General features: G+C 43.7%; 1 protein-coding gene across 1 annotated transcript in view; it reads left to right on the top strand.

Moving 5' to 3' along the window:
- The window catches only part of pde1a (phosphodiesterase 1A, calmodulin-dependent), a 397,928-nt gene that overhangs the window by 218,568 nt on the left and 160,612 nt on the right, over nucleotides 1-18,748 (top strand). The window contains exon 7 of the mRNA XM_034187112.1: nucleotides 1,599-1,739. Coding sequence (XP_034043003.1) covers nucleotides 1,599-1,739 — 141 coding nt within the window. The remainder of the gene's footprint in view (nucleotides 1-1,598; nucleotides 1,740-18,748) is intronic.

The raw sequence follows: 18,748 nt of genomic DNA, 5'->3' as shown, positions 1-18,748 counted from the left end.
GTGTGAACACCCAGTAACAATCCTGGTGGGAATTCCACCTCCACCTCTCACTCAACACTTTGCAGCGGTCCCTCAGAAGAAAAAGAGCACCGTCTTGCACAGCCTCCACTAAACGGACCGGTACTCCTGCAAACACTCACAATAACAGATTTACAAATATCACAAAAGGCTGAGGATATTACTTCCAGATGAAGATGATATCTCGGCAGTTTGGTGGAGGTGTCTTCCTGCTTTTATACCAGATGTGATGATTAGTGACAGCTGTCACGGATGATGGGTGACAGCTGTCACCACGGCTTGTTCCTGAGGCGGCAGCGCCCTCTCGTGCCTGAAGCCCGCACTTCAGGCAGGGCGCCCTCTGGTGGTGGGCCAGCAGTACCTCCTCTTCTGGCGGCCCACACAACAGAATCCTGAGATAAGCACTGGCACTATATATAGGATAGGGCTTCCCTTTACAAAATGAGGAAAAGGTTTTCCAAAATTTTGATTTGTCATAAGTGTGGCATGATTCAGTTCATTTTAATGGTATAGCACCAAATCACAACAAAGCTGCGTCAAGGCAATTCAAGCAAGTAAGGTCTAACCTTACCAACCTCCCTGAGCAAGTACACTACCCTTTTAAATTAATTTTATTAGTAAACAGAGTGGGACTTGGCCTCAACTTTATCTAAAGTCTGGGTCTTTTAGTGAAGCTTAGGGCTAGTGGCTCACGATCACCTTAGTATTTCTTCTGCTTTCCTGTTGCTTAATGCTGACAAATTATACCTTAAGTGTAGTTTTTTTCTGGCTGACTGATTCTGTTTTCTTTTTCTCTCTGTACAAGATGCGGCTGGATTAGATTATTTCTGGAACGGACACGTCTTCTGCAGGAACAGATCCAACGAGTGGCTCAATGACACCCTCCCCCACCTGACGGTGGACTGGATACCTCCATGGACTCTCAATTGTTGTTGCATTGTGTTCTGTATTGTAAACCTTTTTGGTAGAATGGCCCAAGCAGAGGGTCACCCCTTTGAGTCTGGTCTGCTTGAGGTTTCATCCTCAAATCATCTGAGGGAGTTTTTCCTTACCACAGTCACCTGTGCTCTTGCTCTAGGGGTTGGTAAGGTTAGACCTTACTTGTGTGAAGCGCCTTGAGGCAGCTTTGTTGTGATTTGGCGTTAGTAAACTAAATAAATTGAATTGAATTGAAAGCACGGCAAGCAGCTGGAAACTTTGTAACTCGCAAGCACAAATATATGAAAACGAAGAAGACTTGAGTTCTTTGTCTTATTAAAGTCTCTCTTAAGACCTCAGAGAGATGGACTATGTCAAGAAGACAGCAGTCATTGACAGATAGCTCACTAGTTCAACAACAGCATAGCCACCATCCAAGCAACCAGGAAACAGAAAATATGAATAGAAATGATGAGGTCAGAAAACTCACTCACCTAATAATTGTGCACATAGTGTATTCTATTTTATTGCTTATTCACCAGTTTGAGAAAGGAAAATTTAATTAAAACTTAGGTATGTAGTGTGACTGAGAACACTATACGGACAGGGTGTAGCAGTGATAGTGAGAGCAGTACTTGTAACATGCACACTACTTTGTTCAGATTCCAGTGCAGGCTCTGGTGCAGTTTGTTGAAGCGCTGGAGAATGGCTACAGCAAACACAGAAACCCTTACCACAACCTGATCCATGCTGCTGATGTCACCCAGACAGCCCACTTTCTGATGCTGCACACAGGACTAATGGTAACACACACACACACACACACACACACACACACACACACACACACACACACACACACACACACACACACACACACACACACACACACACACACACACACACACACACACAGAGTGACCTCATAGTGGAAAAATACACAAAGATTTGTTAAATTTCTTCCAGCACACTTTTTGTCCTCTGCCTTGACATAAGGGGGACCATTGAAATGGATTTCTGTGCGGCAGTGCATGTGCCACATTTTGAAAGCTCTAGGTTTTCCCTCTTTCCCCTTTTTAAGACATTGCTTATCTGTAAATGGACACAAATGTGATGTCTACGCATGTGACCTTGACCCAGATTTCCAAGGTCCCCTATCTTAGACCACCATCTCACCCCAAAATACAACTTTTTCCTCTTCAAATATCAATTCTTCATGAATAAATCTCTGTTGGAGGCTCTACGGCAGTTAAAGACTGATATGCTGTCACATTTTGACTAAAAACGTGATAAAATTCAATGCAGTGTTAATACATTGAATGAATCTTTGAGTCTACTTGGTACTAAAGTGACTGAATTGGAGGTCCGAGTTGGTACCAACCAGGATGACCTAGCTGACCTAGCTAGCATGGAGACACGTGTCCAGGCCCTTGAGAAACAGAATGCCTACCTTGTGGAGAAAGTTGAGGACGCTGAGAACTGGAGCAGAGCCTCCGACTTGTGCTTTCTTCGCATTCCTGAAGGATCCGAGGACCGTGATATGATCGCCTTTGTTGATCAGCTCATTATCCAATTATTTGGCCGTGATCATTTTCCCACTCTGCCAGCTATTGAGAGGGCGCATCGTGCCTCCAGACCAATTTTGGTAAAGTTCTTTCATTTCCAAGACAAGTTAAAGATTCTTCGTCTTGCCCGTGAGAAGAAGGAGCTTATGTTCAAAGGATCTAGGATGCACATATACCCTGACTTTAGCACCGGAGTGAGGAAGAAACGACGCTTGTTTACTCCAGCTAAAAATCGTCTTTGTGAGCTGGGAATAAAGTATGCCCTGCTGTAGCCTGCTGTCCTTCGAGTCGTCACTGATGACGATATTTCTCTCTTGTTTCGGTCTCCTGATGAAGCAGATGCTTACATTTGGAAAGTCACCATGAAGTCCTCTTGACTGTGATTAATGTTTATTTTTGTATCATAATTGAGGAGTGTATTGCTATGTGCTTCTCGCGTGATGAGTGTTTGCCGTAAAGCGATTGTCATGATGTAATGTAGTATTATTGCTATATTTTAGTATATTTTTTCTTCTTTCTTTCTATTTTTTCTCTTTCTTTCCTCAATTCCACTGGTCCTGACATGGCAGTTTATATAATGTTTGTTGAGTATGAATATTTTTTAATATATATGTGCAGCCAGTACATTCTGAGTGCCGATCCCAAGCCCAGATAAATGAGGAGGGTTGCATCAGGAAGGGCATCTGGCGTAAAACAAGCCAACCCAACTATGCAGACTAAGAATCGAATTTCCATACTGGATCGGTCGTGGCCCGGGTTAACAATGTCCGCCACCGGTGCTGTTGCCCAACAGGGTGCCGGTGGAAATTGGGCTACTGCTGGGCGAAGATGATGAAGAAGGAGGAGGAGAACGTTTCCACAAACAGCGGAAGAGGAAAACTAGAAGGGTGGAAATGAGAGTAGGGACTTTGAATGTTGGTAGTATGACTGGTAAAGGGAGAGAGCTGGCTGATATGATGGAAAGGAGAAAGGTAGACATATTGTGTGTGCAAGAGACCAAGTGGAAGGGAAGTAAGAGCAGGAGCATCGGCGGTGGGTACAAGTTGTTGCACCATGGAGAGGACAGGAAGAGAAATGGTGTTGGGGTCATTTTAAAGGAAGAGTATGTTAAAAGTGTGTTGGAGGTTAAGCGAGTGTCTGACAGGGTGATGAGTGTGAAGTTGGAAATTGAAGGGGTGATGATGAATATCATCAGTGCATATGCCCCACAGGTAGGTTGTGAGATGAAGGAGAAAGAAGATTTCTGCAGTGTGTGAGATGAGGTGGTGGAGAGTGAACCCAAGCACGAAAGAGTGGTGATAGGAGCGGACTTCAATGGCCATGTTGGTGAAGGGAACAGAGGTGATGAAGAAGTAATGGGTAGATATGGTATCAAGGATAGGAATGGGGAAGGACAGATGGTAGTTGATTTTGCAAAAAGGATGGAAATGGCTGTGGTGAATACATACTTTAAGAAAAGGGAGGAGAACAGGGTAACATAAGAGTGGAGGAAGGTGCACACAGGTGGACTACATTCTTTATAGGAGATGCAAGCTAAAATCAATCAATCAATCAATCAACTTTTTTCTTGTATAGCGCCAAATCACAACAAACAGTTGCCCCAAGGCGCTCCACATTGCAAGGCAAGGCCATACAATAATTATGAAACACAGTCTACGTCTAAAGCAACATAACCAAGGGATGGTCCAGGGTCACCCGATCCAGCCCTAACTATAAGCCTTAGCGAACAGGAAAGTTTTAAGCCTAATCTTAAAAGTAGAGAGGGTATCTGTCTCCCTGATCTGAATTGGGAGCTGGTTCCACAGGAGAGGAGCCTGAAAGCTGAAGGCTCTGCCTCCCATTCTACTCTTACAAACCCTAGGAACTACAAGTAAGCCCGCAGTCTGAGAGCGAAGCGCTCTAATGGGGTAATATGGTACTACGAGGTCCCTAAGATAAGATGGGACCTGATTATTCAAAACCTTATAAGTAAGAAGAAGAATTTTAAATTCTATTCTAGCATTAACAGGAAGCCAATGAAGGGAGGCCAACACGGGTGAGATATGCTCTCTCCTGCTAGTCCCCGTCAGTACTCTAGCTGCAGCATTCTGAACCAACTGAAGGCTTTTTAGGGAACTTTTAGGACAACCTGATAATAATGAATTACAATAGTCCAGCCTAAAGGAAACAAATGCATGAATTAGTTTTTCAGCATCACTCTGAGACAAGACCTTTCTGATTTTAGAGATATTGCGTAAATGCAAAAAGGCAGTCCTACATATTTGTTTAATATGCGCTTTGAATGACATATCCTGATCAAAAATAACTCCAAGATTTCTCACAGTATTACTAGAGATCAGGGAAATGCCATCCAGAGTAACGATCTGGTTAGACACCATGCTTCTAAGATTTGTGGGGCCAAGTACAATAACTTCAGTTTTATCTGAGTTTAAAAGCAGGAAATTAGAGGTCATCCATGTCTTTATGTCTGTAAGACAATCCTGCAGTTTAGCTAATTGGTGCGTATCCTCTGGCTTCATGGATAGATAAAGCTGGGTATCATCTGCGTAACAATGAAAATTTAAGCAATACCGTCTAATAATACTGCCCAAGGGAAGCATGTATAAAGTGAATAAAATTGGTCCTAGCACAGAACCTTGTGGAACTCCATAATTAACTTTAGTCTGTGAAGAAGATTCCCCATTTACATGAACAAACTGTAATCTATTAGACAAATATGATTCAAACCACCGCAGCGCAATGCCTTTAATACCTATGACATGCTCTAATCTCTGTAATAAAATTTTATGGTCAACAGTATCAAAAGCAGCACTGAGGTCCAACAGAACAAGCACAGAGATAAGTCCACTGTCCGAAGCCATAAGAAGATCATTTGTAACCTTCACTAATGCTGTTTCTGTACTATGATGAATTCTAAAACCTGACTGAAACTCTTCAAATAGATCATTCCTCTGCAGGTGATCAGTTAGCTGTTTTACAACTACCCTCTCAAGAATCTTTGAGAGAAAAGGAAGGTTGGAGATTGGCCTATAATTAGCTAAGATAGCTGGGTCAAGTGATGGCTTTTTAACTAATGGTTTAATTACTGCCACCTTAAAGGCCTGTGGTACATAACCAACTAACAAAGATAGATTGATCATATTTAAGATTGAAGCATTAAATAATGGTAGGACTTCCTTGAGCAGCCTGGCAGGAATGGGGTCTAATAAGCATGTTGATGGTTTGGATGAAGTAACTAATGAAAATAACTCAGACAGAACAATCGGAGAGAAAGAGTCTAACCAAATACCGGCATCACTGAAAGCAGCCAAAGATAACGATACATCTTTGGGATGGTTATGAGTAATTTTTTCTCTAATAGTCAAAATTTTGTTAGCAAAGAAAGTCATGAAGTCATTACTAGTTAAAGTTAATGGAATACTCAGCTCAATAGAGCTCTGACTCTTTGTCAGCCTGGCTACAGTGCTGAAAAGAAACCTGGGGTTGTTCTTATTTTCTTCAATTAGTGATGAGTAGAAAGATGTCCTAGCTTCACGAAGGGCTTTCTTATAGAGCAACAAACTCTTTTTCCAGGCTAAGTGAAGATCTTCTAAATTAGTGAGACGCCATTTCCTCTCCAACTTACGGGTTATCTGCTTTAAGCTACGAGTTTGTGAGTTATACCACGGAGTCAGACACTTCTGATTTAAAGCTCTCTTTTTCAGAGGAGCTACAGCATCCAAAGTTGTCTTCAATGAGGATGTAAAACTATTGACAAGATACTCTAACTCCCTTACAGAGTTTAGGTAGCTACTCTGCTCTGTGTTGGTATATGACATTAGAGAACATAAAGAAGGAATCATATCCTTAAACCTAGTTACAGCGCTTTCTGAAAGACTTCTAGTGTAATGAAACTTATTCCCCACTGCAGGGTAGTCCATCAGGGTAAATGTAAAAGAAATCAGAGACTGTAAGGTGGTGGCAGGAGAGAGTATAGTTAGACAACATAGGATGGTTGTTGTAGGATGAATTTAGAGGTAAAGAAGAAGAAGAGAGTGAAAGCTCAACAAAGGATCAGATGGTGGAAGCTGAAGGAGGAAGACCGTTGTGTGAAATTTAGCGAGCAGGTGAGAGAAGCACTGGTTGGAGGGGAAGCAATTTTGGACAATCAATCAATCAATCAATCAATTTTTTTTTATATAGCGCCAAATCACAACAAACAGTTGCCCCAAGGCGCTTTATATTGTAAGGCAAGGCCATACAATAATTATGTAAAACCCCAACGGTCAAAACGACCCCCTGTGAGCAAGCACTTGGCTACAGTGGGAAGGAAAAACTCCCTTTTAACAGGAAGAAACCTCCAGCAGAACCAGGCTCAGGGAGGGGCAGTCTTCTGCTGGGACTGGTTGGGGCTGAGGGAGAGAACCAAGAAAAAGACATGCTGTGGAGGGGAGCAGAGATCGATCACTAATGATTAAATGCAGAGTGGTGCATACAGAGCAAAAAGAGAAAGAAACAGTGCATCATGGGAACCCCCCAGCAGTCTACGTCTATAGCAGCATAACTAAGGGATGGTTCAGGGTCACCTGATCCAGCCCTAACTATAAGCTTTAGCAAAAAGGAAAGTTTTAAGCCTAATCTTAAAAGTAGAGAGGGTGTCTGTCTCCCTGATCTGAATTGGGAGCTGGTTCCACAGGAGAGGAGCCTGAAAGCTGAAGGCTCTGCCTCCCATTCTACTCTTACAAACCCTAGGAACTACAAGTAAGCCTGCAGTCTGAGAGCGAAGCGCTCTATTGGGGTGATATGGTACTACGAGGTCCCTATGATAAGATGGGACCTGATTATTCAAAACCTTATAAGTAAGAAGAAGAATTTTAAATTCTATTCTAGAATTAACAGGAAGCCAATGAAGAGAGGCCAATATGGGTGAGATATGCTCTCTCCTTCTAGTCCCCGTCAGTACTCTAGCTGCAGCATTTTGAATTAACTGAAGGCTTTTTAGGGAACTTTTAGGACAACCTGATAATAATGAATTACAATAGTCCAGCCTAGAGGAAATAAATGCATGAATTAGTTTTTCAGCATCACTCTGAGACAAGACCTTTCTGATTTTAGAGATATTGCGTAAATGCAAAAAAGCAGTCCTACATATTTGTTTAATATGCGCTTTGAATGACATATCCTGATCAAAAATGACTCCAAGATTTCTCACAGTATTACTAGAGGTCAGGGTAATGCCATCCAGAGTAAGGATCTGGTTAGACACCATGTTTCTAAGATTTGTGGGGCCAAGTACAATAACTTCAGTTTTATCTGAGTTTAAAAGCAGGAAATTAGAGGTCATCCATGTCTTTATGTCTGTAAGACAATCCTGCAGTTTAGCTAATTGGTGTGTGTCCTCTGGCTTCATGGATAGATAAAGCTGGGTATCATCTGCGTAACAATGAAAATTTAAGCAATACCGTCTAATAATACTGCCTAAGGGAAGCATGTATAAAGTAAATAAAATTGGTCCTAGCACAGAACCTTGTGGAACTCCATAATTAACTTTAGTCTGTGAAGAAGATTCCCCATTTACATGAACAAATTGTAATCTATTAGACAAATATGATTCAAACCACCGCAGCGCAGTGCCTTTAATACCTATGGCATGCTCTAATCTCTGTAATAAAATTTTATGGTCAACAGTATCAAAAGCAGCACTGAGGTCTAACAGAACAAGCACAGAGATGAGTCCACTGTCCGAGGCCATAAGAAGATCATTTGTAACCTTCACTAATGCTGTTTCTGTACTATGATGAATTCTAAAACCTGACTGAAACTCTTCAAATAGACCATTCCTCTGCAGATGATCAGTTAGCTGTTTTACAACTACCCTTTCAAGAATTTTTGAGAGAAAAGGAAGGTTGGAGATTGGCCTATAATTAGCTAAGATAGCTGGGTCAAGTGATGGCTTTTTAAGTAATGGTTTAATTACTGCCACCTTAAAAGCCTGTGGTACATAGCCAACTAACAAAGATAGATTGATCATATTTAAGATCGAAGCATTAAATAATGGTAGGGCTTCCTTGAGCAGCCTGGTAGGAATGGGGTCTAATAAACATGTTGATGGTTTGGATGAAGTAACTAATGAGAATAACTCAGACAGAACAATCGGAGAGAAAGAGTCTAACCAAATACCGGCATCACTGAAAGCAGCCAAAGATAACGATACGTCTTTGGGATGGTTATGAGTAATTTTTTCTCTAATAGTTAAAATTTTGTTAGCAAAGAAAGTCATGAAGTCATTACTAGTTAAAGTTAATGGAATACTCAGCTCAATAGAGCTCTGACTCTTTGTCAGCCTGGCTACAGTGCTGAAAAGAAACCTGGGGTTGTTCTTATTTTCTTCAATTAGTGATGAGTAGAAAGATGTCCTAGCTTTATGGAGGGCTTTTTTATAGAGCAACAGACTCTTTTTCCAGGCTAAGTGAAGATCTTCTAAATTAGTGAGACGCCATTTCCTCTCCAACTTACGGGTTATCTGCTTTAAGCTACGAGTTTGTGAGTTATACCACGGAGTCAGACACTTCTGATTTAAAGCTCTCTTTTCAGAGGAGCTACAGCATCCAAAGTTGTCTTCAATGAGGATGTAAAACTATTGACGAGATACTCTATCTCCCTTACAGAGTTTAGGTAGCTACTCTGCACTGTGTTGGTATATGGCATTAGAGAACATAAAGAAGAAATCATATCCTTAAACCTAGTTACAGCGCTTTCTGAAAGACTTCTAGTGTAATGAAACTTATTCCCCACTGCTGGGTAGTCCATCAGAGTAAATGTAAATGTTATTAAGAAATGATCAGACAGAAGGGAGTTTTCAGGGAATACTGTTAAGTCTTCTATTTCCATACCATAAGTCAGAACAAGATCTAAGATATGATTAAAGTGGTGGGTGGACTCATTTACTTTTTGAGCAAAGCCAATAGAGTCTAATAATAGATTAAATGCAGTGTTGAGGCTGTCATTCTCAGCATCTGTGTGGATGTTAAAATCGCCCACTATAATTATCTTATCTGAGCTAAGCACTAAGTCAGACAAAAGGTCTGAAAATTCACAGAGAAACTCACAGTAACGACCAGGTGGACGATAGATAATAACAAATAAAACTGGTTTTTGGGACTTCCAATTTGGATGGACAAGACTAAGAGACAAGCTTTCAAATGAATTAAAGCTCTGTCTGGGTTTTGGATTAATTAATAAGCTGGAATGGAAGATTGCTGCTAATCCTCCACCCCGGCCCGTGCTACGAGCATTCTGACAGTTAGTGTGACTCGGGGGTGTTGACTCATTTAAACTAACATATTCATCCTGCTGTAACCAGGTTTCTGTTAGGCAGAATAAATCAATATGTTGATCAATTATTATATCATTTACCAACAGGGACTTAGAAGAGAGAGACCTAATGTTTAATAGACCACATTTAACTGTTTTAGTCTGTGGTGCAGTTGAAGGTGCTATATTATTTTTTCTTTTTGAATTTTTATGCTTAAATAGATTTTTGCTGGTTATTGGTAGTCTGGGAGCAGGCACCGTCTCTACGGGGATGGGGTAATGAGGGGATGGCAGGGGGAGAGAAGCTGCAGAGAGGTGTGTAAGACTACAACTCTGCTTCCTGGTCCCAACCCTGGATAGTCACGGTTTGGAGGATTTAAGAAAATTGGCCAGATTTCTAGAAATGAGAGCTGCTCCATCCAAAGTGGGATGGATGCCGTCTCTCCTAACAAGACCAGGTTTTCCCCAGAAGCTTTGCCAATTATCTATGAAGCCCACCTCATTTTTTGGACACCACTCAGACAGCCAGCAATTCAAGGAGAACATGTGGCTAAACATGTCACTCCCGGTCCGATTGGGGAGGGGCCCAGAGAAAACTACAGAGTCCGACATTGTTTTTGCAAAGTTACACACCGATTTAATGTTAATTTTAGTGACCTCCGATTGGCGTAACCGGGTGTCATTACTGCCTACGTGAATTACAATCTTACCAAATTTACGCTTAGCCTTAGCCAGCAGTTTCAAATTTCCTTCAATGTCGCCTGCTCTGGCCCCCGGAAGACAATTGACTATGGTTGCTGGTGTCGCTAACTTCACATTTCTCAAAACAGAGTCGCCAATAACCAGAGTTTGATCCTCGGCGGGTGTGTCGTCGAGTGGGAAAAAACGGTTAGAGATGTGAACGGGTTGGCGGTGTACACGGGGCTTCTGTTTAGGGCTACGCTTCCTCCTCACAGTCACCCAGTCGGCCTGCTTTCCCGGCTGCTCGGGATCTGCCAGGGGGTAACTAACGGCGGCTAAGCTACCTTGGTCCGCACCGACTACAGGGGCCTTGCTAGCTGTAGAATTTTCCACGGTGCGGAGCCGAGTCTCCAATTCGCCCAGCCTGGCCTCCAAAGCTACGAATAAGCTACACTTATTACAAGTACCATTACTGCTAAAGGAGGCCGAGGAATAACTAAACATTTCACACCCAGAGCAGAAAAGTGCGGGAGAGACAGGAGAAGCCGCCATGCTAAATCGGCTAAGAGCTAGTAGCTACGCTAAGCTAGCGGATTCCTAAAAACACGCAAAGTGAATAATGTGTAAATAATTTAGAGGTGATTCAGCAGAAGGAGTGCTTTAGTTAAGGCACGTAAAGATTACACTGGGAAACAAATCGTAATCTAGATAACTAGATCAATCTAACTGCGCAGATTAAACAGCTAACAGATACAGAAAAACACCGCTGTGCTCCGGAACAGGAAGTGATACAATACCGCAGTGAGAGCCAACCACCAGTAGAGGCAAGTGGAAAAGTACTGCAGATGTGGTGAGGGAGACAGCTACGACAGTACTGCGTATGACATCTGGACAGTGGAAGGAAGACAAGGAGACTTGGTGGTGGAATGAAGAGTGAAGATACAGAGGACAGGGTGAGATGGAAATGATTGATCTGCTGTGGCGACCCCTAACGGGAACAGCCGAAAGACAAAGAAGATATATATATATATATATATATATATATATATATATATATATATATATATATATATATATATATTGCAGACTGGGTATCCTGTTTTTTTCTCCCTGTCTTTGTCGTCTGGCAGTTTTGGTCTAAATGTTTCATCTTGAACTATTGTTTTTGTTGTGTGTGTTTTGTAAGTGTATATGGGTTGCTCTGTATGTTTGTATGTGTGTAATTGTGGTTGTTTATGTGGTTAATTGCTCTCATGGTACTTTAAGTTCTCTTTTTTACTTTGTATAACTTTTTAAATTTATTTTTCTCTCTTTGATCATGGTTAATGGTCTTTATATTATTCATGTAAATATTAGGAGTCTTTTGCTTAAAATTGACCAGGTTAGGTTTTGGCTTACCTACAATGAACCAAGTATAATTACTATATCTGAAACACGGCTTTCTTCTATCAACTCAGACAATGACATTTCTTTGGAAAATTATACTTTGTTCACATCAGGCAGAGGTTCTAGAAGAATCGGAGTGGCCACTTTTGTATCTTCAAGTTTTCAATCATATCCTGTTTTTCCAAAGGAGAAACCAGTCAGTTTTGAAGCGCTCTTTGTTAAAGTGATTTTACATGAAAATAAACATTTAATAATAGGTCGCATTTACAGACCTCCAAATTCTCCTTCTGATTCTGTAAAAAACATTGTATCTCCTGTTACATCCATGAATCAAGCAAGTGAAATTATTTTGACGGGTGATTTCAATATTGACTGGTTAGCTTCATCTTCAGCTAGTGACCGGAACATCTTTAACAGTGCTAATTTCACTCAGCTTATCAATGAACCAACAAGAATTAATCTTCAGTCTAAATTTCTTCTTGACTGGATTTTAATAACTCATCCCAATAGATTTTTGGAATCTGGTGTCCTGTCTGACTGTTTCAGTGGTCATTGCATCAGCTAAAATTAAAAGTTCTCATCTGCCCCCTAAATTCAGACGAAAAACAGTTCGTCAATTTAAATTATTTAATTGTGATAATTATATTACTGACCTGCTAAATATTAATTGGAGTTGACTGAAACTAATACCTTTAATTAATGAGGCATGGGACTATTGTTTTTTATGATGAGATTTGTAGAGTCCTTAACAGTCATCCACCTCTTACAGTGATCAAGGTCAAAGGTCACCATCTTCCCTGGGTGAATGGTAAACTGCTGCATCTCTTCAAGCAGAGGGATAAAGCATGGAGGAAGTATTGATCTACAAAAGATCCTGTTGATTGGGAAGCTTATAAACAGTTTAGAAATACATGTACAACATATACCAGAAATGCCACATCTAACTACTATAAAAATTCTTTAGCAAATAATTTTAAGAATCCAAGACATTTCTGGAAAATATCTTAATATCTTAATATCTCAGGTAAATCTGATTCTGCATCTTTTAACATGCTTATCAATAATAATTATACTTGTCAGGTGTGGCACAAACCGAGCAGGACACAAATGCAAAACGCTCACAAACAGACTGGTGTAAGAAAAAGGTTTAATTACAAGCTGGGATTCGGTACACAGGAGATCCAGTAGCGATGGCAAAGGTACAGACAGACGTGAGGCTGAGGCTTGGTCCAATAAACAGGCTGTGGTCAAAAAACACGGCGTGGAGGTAATCAGAGGCAAAGACAAGTACAAGGTCGAGAGCAAAACAAAGTCAGATACCGGCAGGCTGAATACAAGGCAAAACAAGGCAAGGACGTGAGTGCTGGAAAGTGAAATCATTCAACAATCGAGCAAGGGACTGTAAGACTGTGAGGGCTTAAATAACTGGTGATGTAATTAGTGGAACAAGACACAGGTGTCAGGGAAGGCAAGAGAGTGAAGGCAGGAAAACAGTGGAGTGATGAAAGTAACAAAGACACATGAGCAAGTGCAAGAGCGGGAGTGAGTGAAAATACAAAGCAGACAAAGTGTGAGACAAAAACACAATGGCTGGTGCAGTGATATGGAGTGGGAACATATTTGGGCTGGCATGAAAGAAACATAGAACAATGAACAGAGCTAAAACAGAATCATATAAACCATACCCATATTGGCCTCTCTTCATTGGCTTCCTGTTAATTCTAGAATAGAATTTAAAATTCTTCTTCTTACTTATAAGGTTTTGAATAATCAGGTCCCATCTTATCTTAGGGACCTCATAGTACCATATCACCCCAATAGAGCGCTTCGCTCTCAGACTGCAGGCTTACTTGTAGTTCCTAGGGCTTGTAAGAGTAGAATGGGAGGCAGAGCCTTCAGCTTTCAGGCTCCTCTCCTGTGGAACCAGCTCCCAATTCAGATCAGGGAGACAGACACCCTCTCTACTTTTAAGATTAGGCTTAAAACTTTCCTTTTTGCTAAAGCTTATAGTTAGGGCTGGATCAGGTGACCCTGAACCATCCCTTAGTTATGCTGCTATAGACGTAGACTGCTGGGGGGTTCCCATGATGCACTGTTTCTTTCTCTTTTTGCTCTGTATGCACCACTCTGCATTTAATCATTAGTGATCGATCTCTGCTCCCCTCCACAGCATGTCTTTTTCCTGGTTCTCTCCCTCAGCCCCAACCAGTCCCAGCAGAAGACTGCCCCTCCCTGAGCCTGGTTCTGCTGGAGGTTTCTTCCTGTTAAAAGGGAGTTTTTCCTTCCCACTGTAGCCAAGTGCTTGCTCACAGGGGGTCGTTTTGACCGTTGGGGTTTTACATAATTATTGTATGGCCTTGCCTTACAATATAAAGCGCCTTGGGGCAACTGTTTGTTGTGATTTGGCGCTATATAAAAAAAATTGATTGATTGATTGATACCTGACAGAACTAAGATGGCAGTAAACAAAGAAATCAATTATCTTAACTATAACCTGAGTGAGATGGATCAAAATATAAAAGTGAATGCAATAAACAATGGTGAGATGGCAGTATAAACTAAGACTGAATAATGAACAGAATGACAGCCAGTGACTATAAGATATAAATAAAAGGACTTAACAGATAAACAATAAATGGAACATAAGAGATAAATAATGACCAATACCTGTGACAAAAGCAAAATACCAAAAATGTGATAAACCGAACTGTAGACCAAAGCATAAATGAACAGAAACAAACTAGGACTGAAGTGACTAAGTGAACATGAATGACAAATACCAGGATAACAGAAACAAAACTAATGATAACATAAGCATGACAACCTAACATGAACATGAAGCAAGATCAGACATAACCTCAGCGAGACTATACATGACTAAAAGACAAAAGGCTCAGAACATGAAAGAGGAAAAAACAAAGTCCAGAATCAGAACAGCTGGCCCAAATGGGCCAGATCATGACACGTCTGATCTTTTGACTATAGCAAATGCCTTCAGTCAGCACTTCTCCCGTTTACCGCAAGGCCAATTTACTGGAAATGTTGTGTGGGCCGCCAGAAGAGGATGTACTGCTGGCCCACCACCAAAGGGCGCCCTGCCTGAAGTGCGGGCTTCAGGCACGAAAGGGCGCTGCCGCCACGGACACAGCCGGGAGTGACAGCTGTCACTCATTAATTCCTGACAGCTGTCACACATTCTTCATCATCGCACTCCATAAAGACCAGACGTCATCTCCACCTCGTTGCCGAGATATCGTACTTCCTTGGAGGTAATATCCTCAGCCGTTTCTTTTGCAATATATCTGTATATTGTGAGTGTTTGCAGGAGTACCGGTTCCTTTTTCTGTGGAAGCTGAGTGAGTGCAGGACGGCACTCTTTTCCTCTGAGGAATCACTGCGGTACTCTACTGAATATTGAGTGAGAGGTGGAGGTGGCATTCCCACCGTTGTTGTTACTGGGTGTACACACACCCACACTTGACTCTTTGTTCTCGCCAGCAGTACCAGATCCGACAGTCGGGGACGGTGATCACCTGGGAATTCGGGACTTGGCGGCTCCAGTATTCACCAGGTTCTGTGGCAGCGGAAATCGTGTGGTTCCGGCTCTTCTCAGGACAGACGTCTTCTATCCTCGAGCCTGCCCACACGTCACCTTTGTGATTTGACTGTAATTATATTCTGAGATTGTCTGCATTTCATTGTGCACGTTTCACAACATTAAATTGTTACTTTTTGGCTCATCTATTGGCCGTTCATTTGCGCCCCCTGTTGTGGGTCCGTGTCACTACACTTTCACAACAGGATATCTCGGCCAGCGTCATGGACTCCGAGGGGCTTCACCCGGCTGTTGAACGACCAATGGGAGAGCAGGGAGCGCAGGCGTCTGCAGGAGACGTGATTGGTGAGCTGCAGCACATTATCAGCGCCTTTACGGCTCGGTTGGATCAAATGACCGAGCAAAACATCCTCCTGAACCGCAGGGTGGAGGCTCTCTCCGCACAGATGGCGGCGAGCGCTTAGGGCGCTGCTGCAGCTCGTCCTCCTGCCAACCCTGTGCAGGATATAAACGTTCCAGTGGTGGTTCAACAACCCCTCCCACCATCCCCTGAAGCATACATAAGCCCTCCTGAGCCGTACGGAGGTTGTGTGGAGACGTGCGCGGACTTTTTCATGCAGTGTTCGCTCGTCTTCGCACAACGTCCCGTCATGTACGCGTCAGATGCTAGTAAAATAGCTTATGTGATTGCTCTGCTTCGGGGTAAAGCACGCGCCTGGGCTACGGCGCTCTGGGAACAGAACTCACGGTTGTTATCAGCATACACTGGGTTTGTGGGGGAGTTCAGAACAGTGTTTGATCACCCTAACAGAGGAGAGACCGCTTCAACCGTGCTGCTGTCAATGAGACAGGGACGCGAGAGCGCAGCCGCTTATGCAGTCAACTTCCGCATCGCGGCTGCGAGGTCCGGCTGGAATAACGTTGCGCTCCGCGCCGCCTTCATAAACGGACTGTCGTTGGTCCTGAAGGAGCAGCTGGTAGCTAAGGAGGAACCGCGGGATTTAGATGGGCTTATCGATCTCGTTATACGGTTAGACAATCGGTTGGAGGAGCGCCGTCGGGAGCGAGGCGAAGGACGTGACCAGATACGCGCCGCCCCTCTCCCTTCCGGGTTCGAAAAGGGGCCGCCCTCCCCACGTTCCACAGCCGTAGCGCTCTGTGGGGCAACAGCTCCCCCTGCTGACGTTGTTAGGGAAACGCACAGGGCCAAAATGAGGAGGCTGATCCGTGGAGAGTGTTTTCTCTGCAGCTCAACTGAGCACACACAGAAAAACTGCCCCAAACGGCCACAACAACAACCGCCCTCAGAGACTGGGCTAAGGGGGGGTCAAAACATTCACGTGAGACACACACAGATTGCCACACGACTCCCAGTTACAATCCTGAGCGGGGATTTAACCCTTCAAGCCCCAGCACTGGTGGACACGGGGTCAGAAGGGAATCTGCTAGACAGCAGATGGGCAAGGGAGGTAGGGCTCCCTCTGGTGGCGCTTCCTTTGCCAGTGCAGGTGCGGGCACTAGATGGCACCCTCCTCCCTTTAATCACACACAAGACACAACCAGTAACTCTGGTGGTGTCTGGAAACCATCGGGAGGAGATTGAGTTTTTTGTAACTCCTTCTACCTCCCGCGTGATTTTGGGCTTCCCGTGGATGTTGAAGCACAATCCCCGGATTGATTGGCCGTCTGGGGTGGTGGTTCAGTGGAGCGAAACCTGCCATCGGGTGTGTTTAGGATCCTCGGTTCCTCCCGGTTTACAGGTTAAGGAGGAGGTCAAAGTCCCTCCCAATCTGACGGCAGTGCCGGTTGAGTACCACGATCTTGCTGACGTCTTCAGCAAGGATCTGGCACTCACCCTTCCCCCGCACCGTCCGTACGATTGTGCCATTGATTTGGTTCCAGGCGCTGAGTTTCCGTCCAGCAGGCTGTAAAACCTCTCATGACCTGAGCGCGAATCAATGGAGACCTACATCCAGGACTCATTAGCTGCCGGGCTGATCCGGAACTCCACCTCCCCGATGGGGGCAGGTTTCTTTTTTGTGGGCAAGAAAGATGGTGGACTCCGTCCATGCATTGATTTCAGGGGGCTGAATGAGATTACGGTTCGCAACCGATACCCGTTGCCATTGTTGGATTCCGTGTTCACCCCCCTGCATGGAGCCAAAATCTTTACTAAGCTGGATCTTAGAAATGCGTATCACCTGGTTCGGATCCGGAAGGGAGACGAATGGAAGATGGCATTTAACACCCCGTTAGGTCACTTCGAGTACCTGGTCATGCCGTTCGGCCTCACCAACGCCCCCGCGACGTTCCAAGCCTTGGTTAACGACGTCTTGCGGGACTTCCTGCACTGATTCGTCTTCGTATATCTAGACGATATTCTCATCTTTTCTCCGGATCCTGAGACCCATGTCCAGCATGTACATCAGGTTCTGCAGCGGTTATTAGAGAACCGACTGTTTGTGAAGGGCGAGAAGTGCGAGTTTCACCGCACGTCTTTGTCCTTCCTGGGGTTTATCATCTCCTCTAACTCCGTCGCCCCTGATCCGGCCAAGGTTGCGGCGGTGAGAGATTGGCCCCAACCAACAAGCCGTAGGAAGCTGCAACAGTTCCTCGGCTTCGCTAATTTCTATAGGAGGTTCATTAAGGGCTACAGTCAGGTAGTTAGCCCCCTGACAGCCCTGACCTCTCCAAAAGTCCCCTTCACCTGGTCGGATCAGTGCGAAGCCGCGTTCAAGGAGTTGAAACGACGGTTCTCTTCTGCGCCAGTTTTGGTGCAGCCCGACCCTAGCCGCCAGTTCGTGGTTGAAGTGGACGCCTCTGACTCAGGGATAGGAGCTGTGCTATCCCAGAGCGGAGAGACCGATAAGGTTCTTCACCCGTGTGCCTACTTTTCTCGCAGGTTGACCCCAGCTGAACGGAACTATGACGTCGGCAATCGAGAACTCCTTGCAGTGAAAGAGGCTCTTCAATCAATCAATCAATCAATCAATCAATTTTTTTATATAGCGCCAAATCACAACAAACAGTTGCCCCAAGGCGCTTTATATTGTAAGGCAAGGCCATACAATAATTATGTAAAACCCCAACGGTCAAAACGACCCCCTGTGAGCAAGCACGTGGCTACAGTGGGAAGGAAAAACTCCCTTTTAACAGGAAGAAACCTCCAGCAGAACCAGGCTCAGGGAGGGGCAGTCTTCTGCTGGGACTGGTTGGGGCTGAGGGAGAGAACCAGGAAAAAGACATGCTGTGGAGGGGAGCAGAGATCGATCACTAATGATTAAATGCAGAGTGGTGCATACAGAGCAAAAAGAGAAAGAAACAGTGCATC

This window comes from Thalassophryne amazonica, chromosome 14, assembly GCF_902500255.1.
Source record: "Thalassophryne amazonica chromosome 14, fThaAma1.1, whole genome shotgun sequence".
NCBI lineage: Eukaryota > Metazoa > Chordata > Actinopteri > Batrachoidiformes > Batrachoididae > Thalassophryne > Thalassophryne amazonica.
The sequence above is the reverse complement of the archived record's forward strand: the minus strand, read 5'-3'. Positions and strand labels throughout refer to the sequence as shown.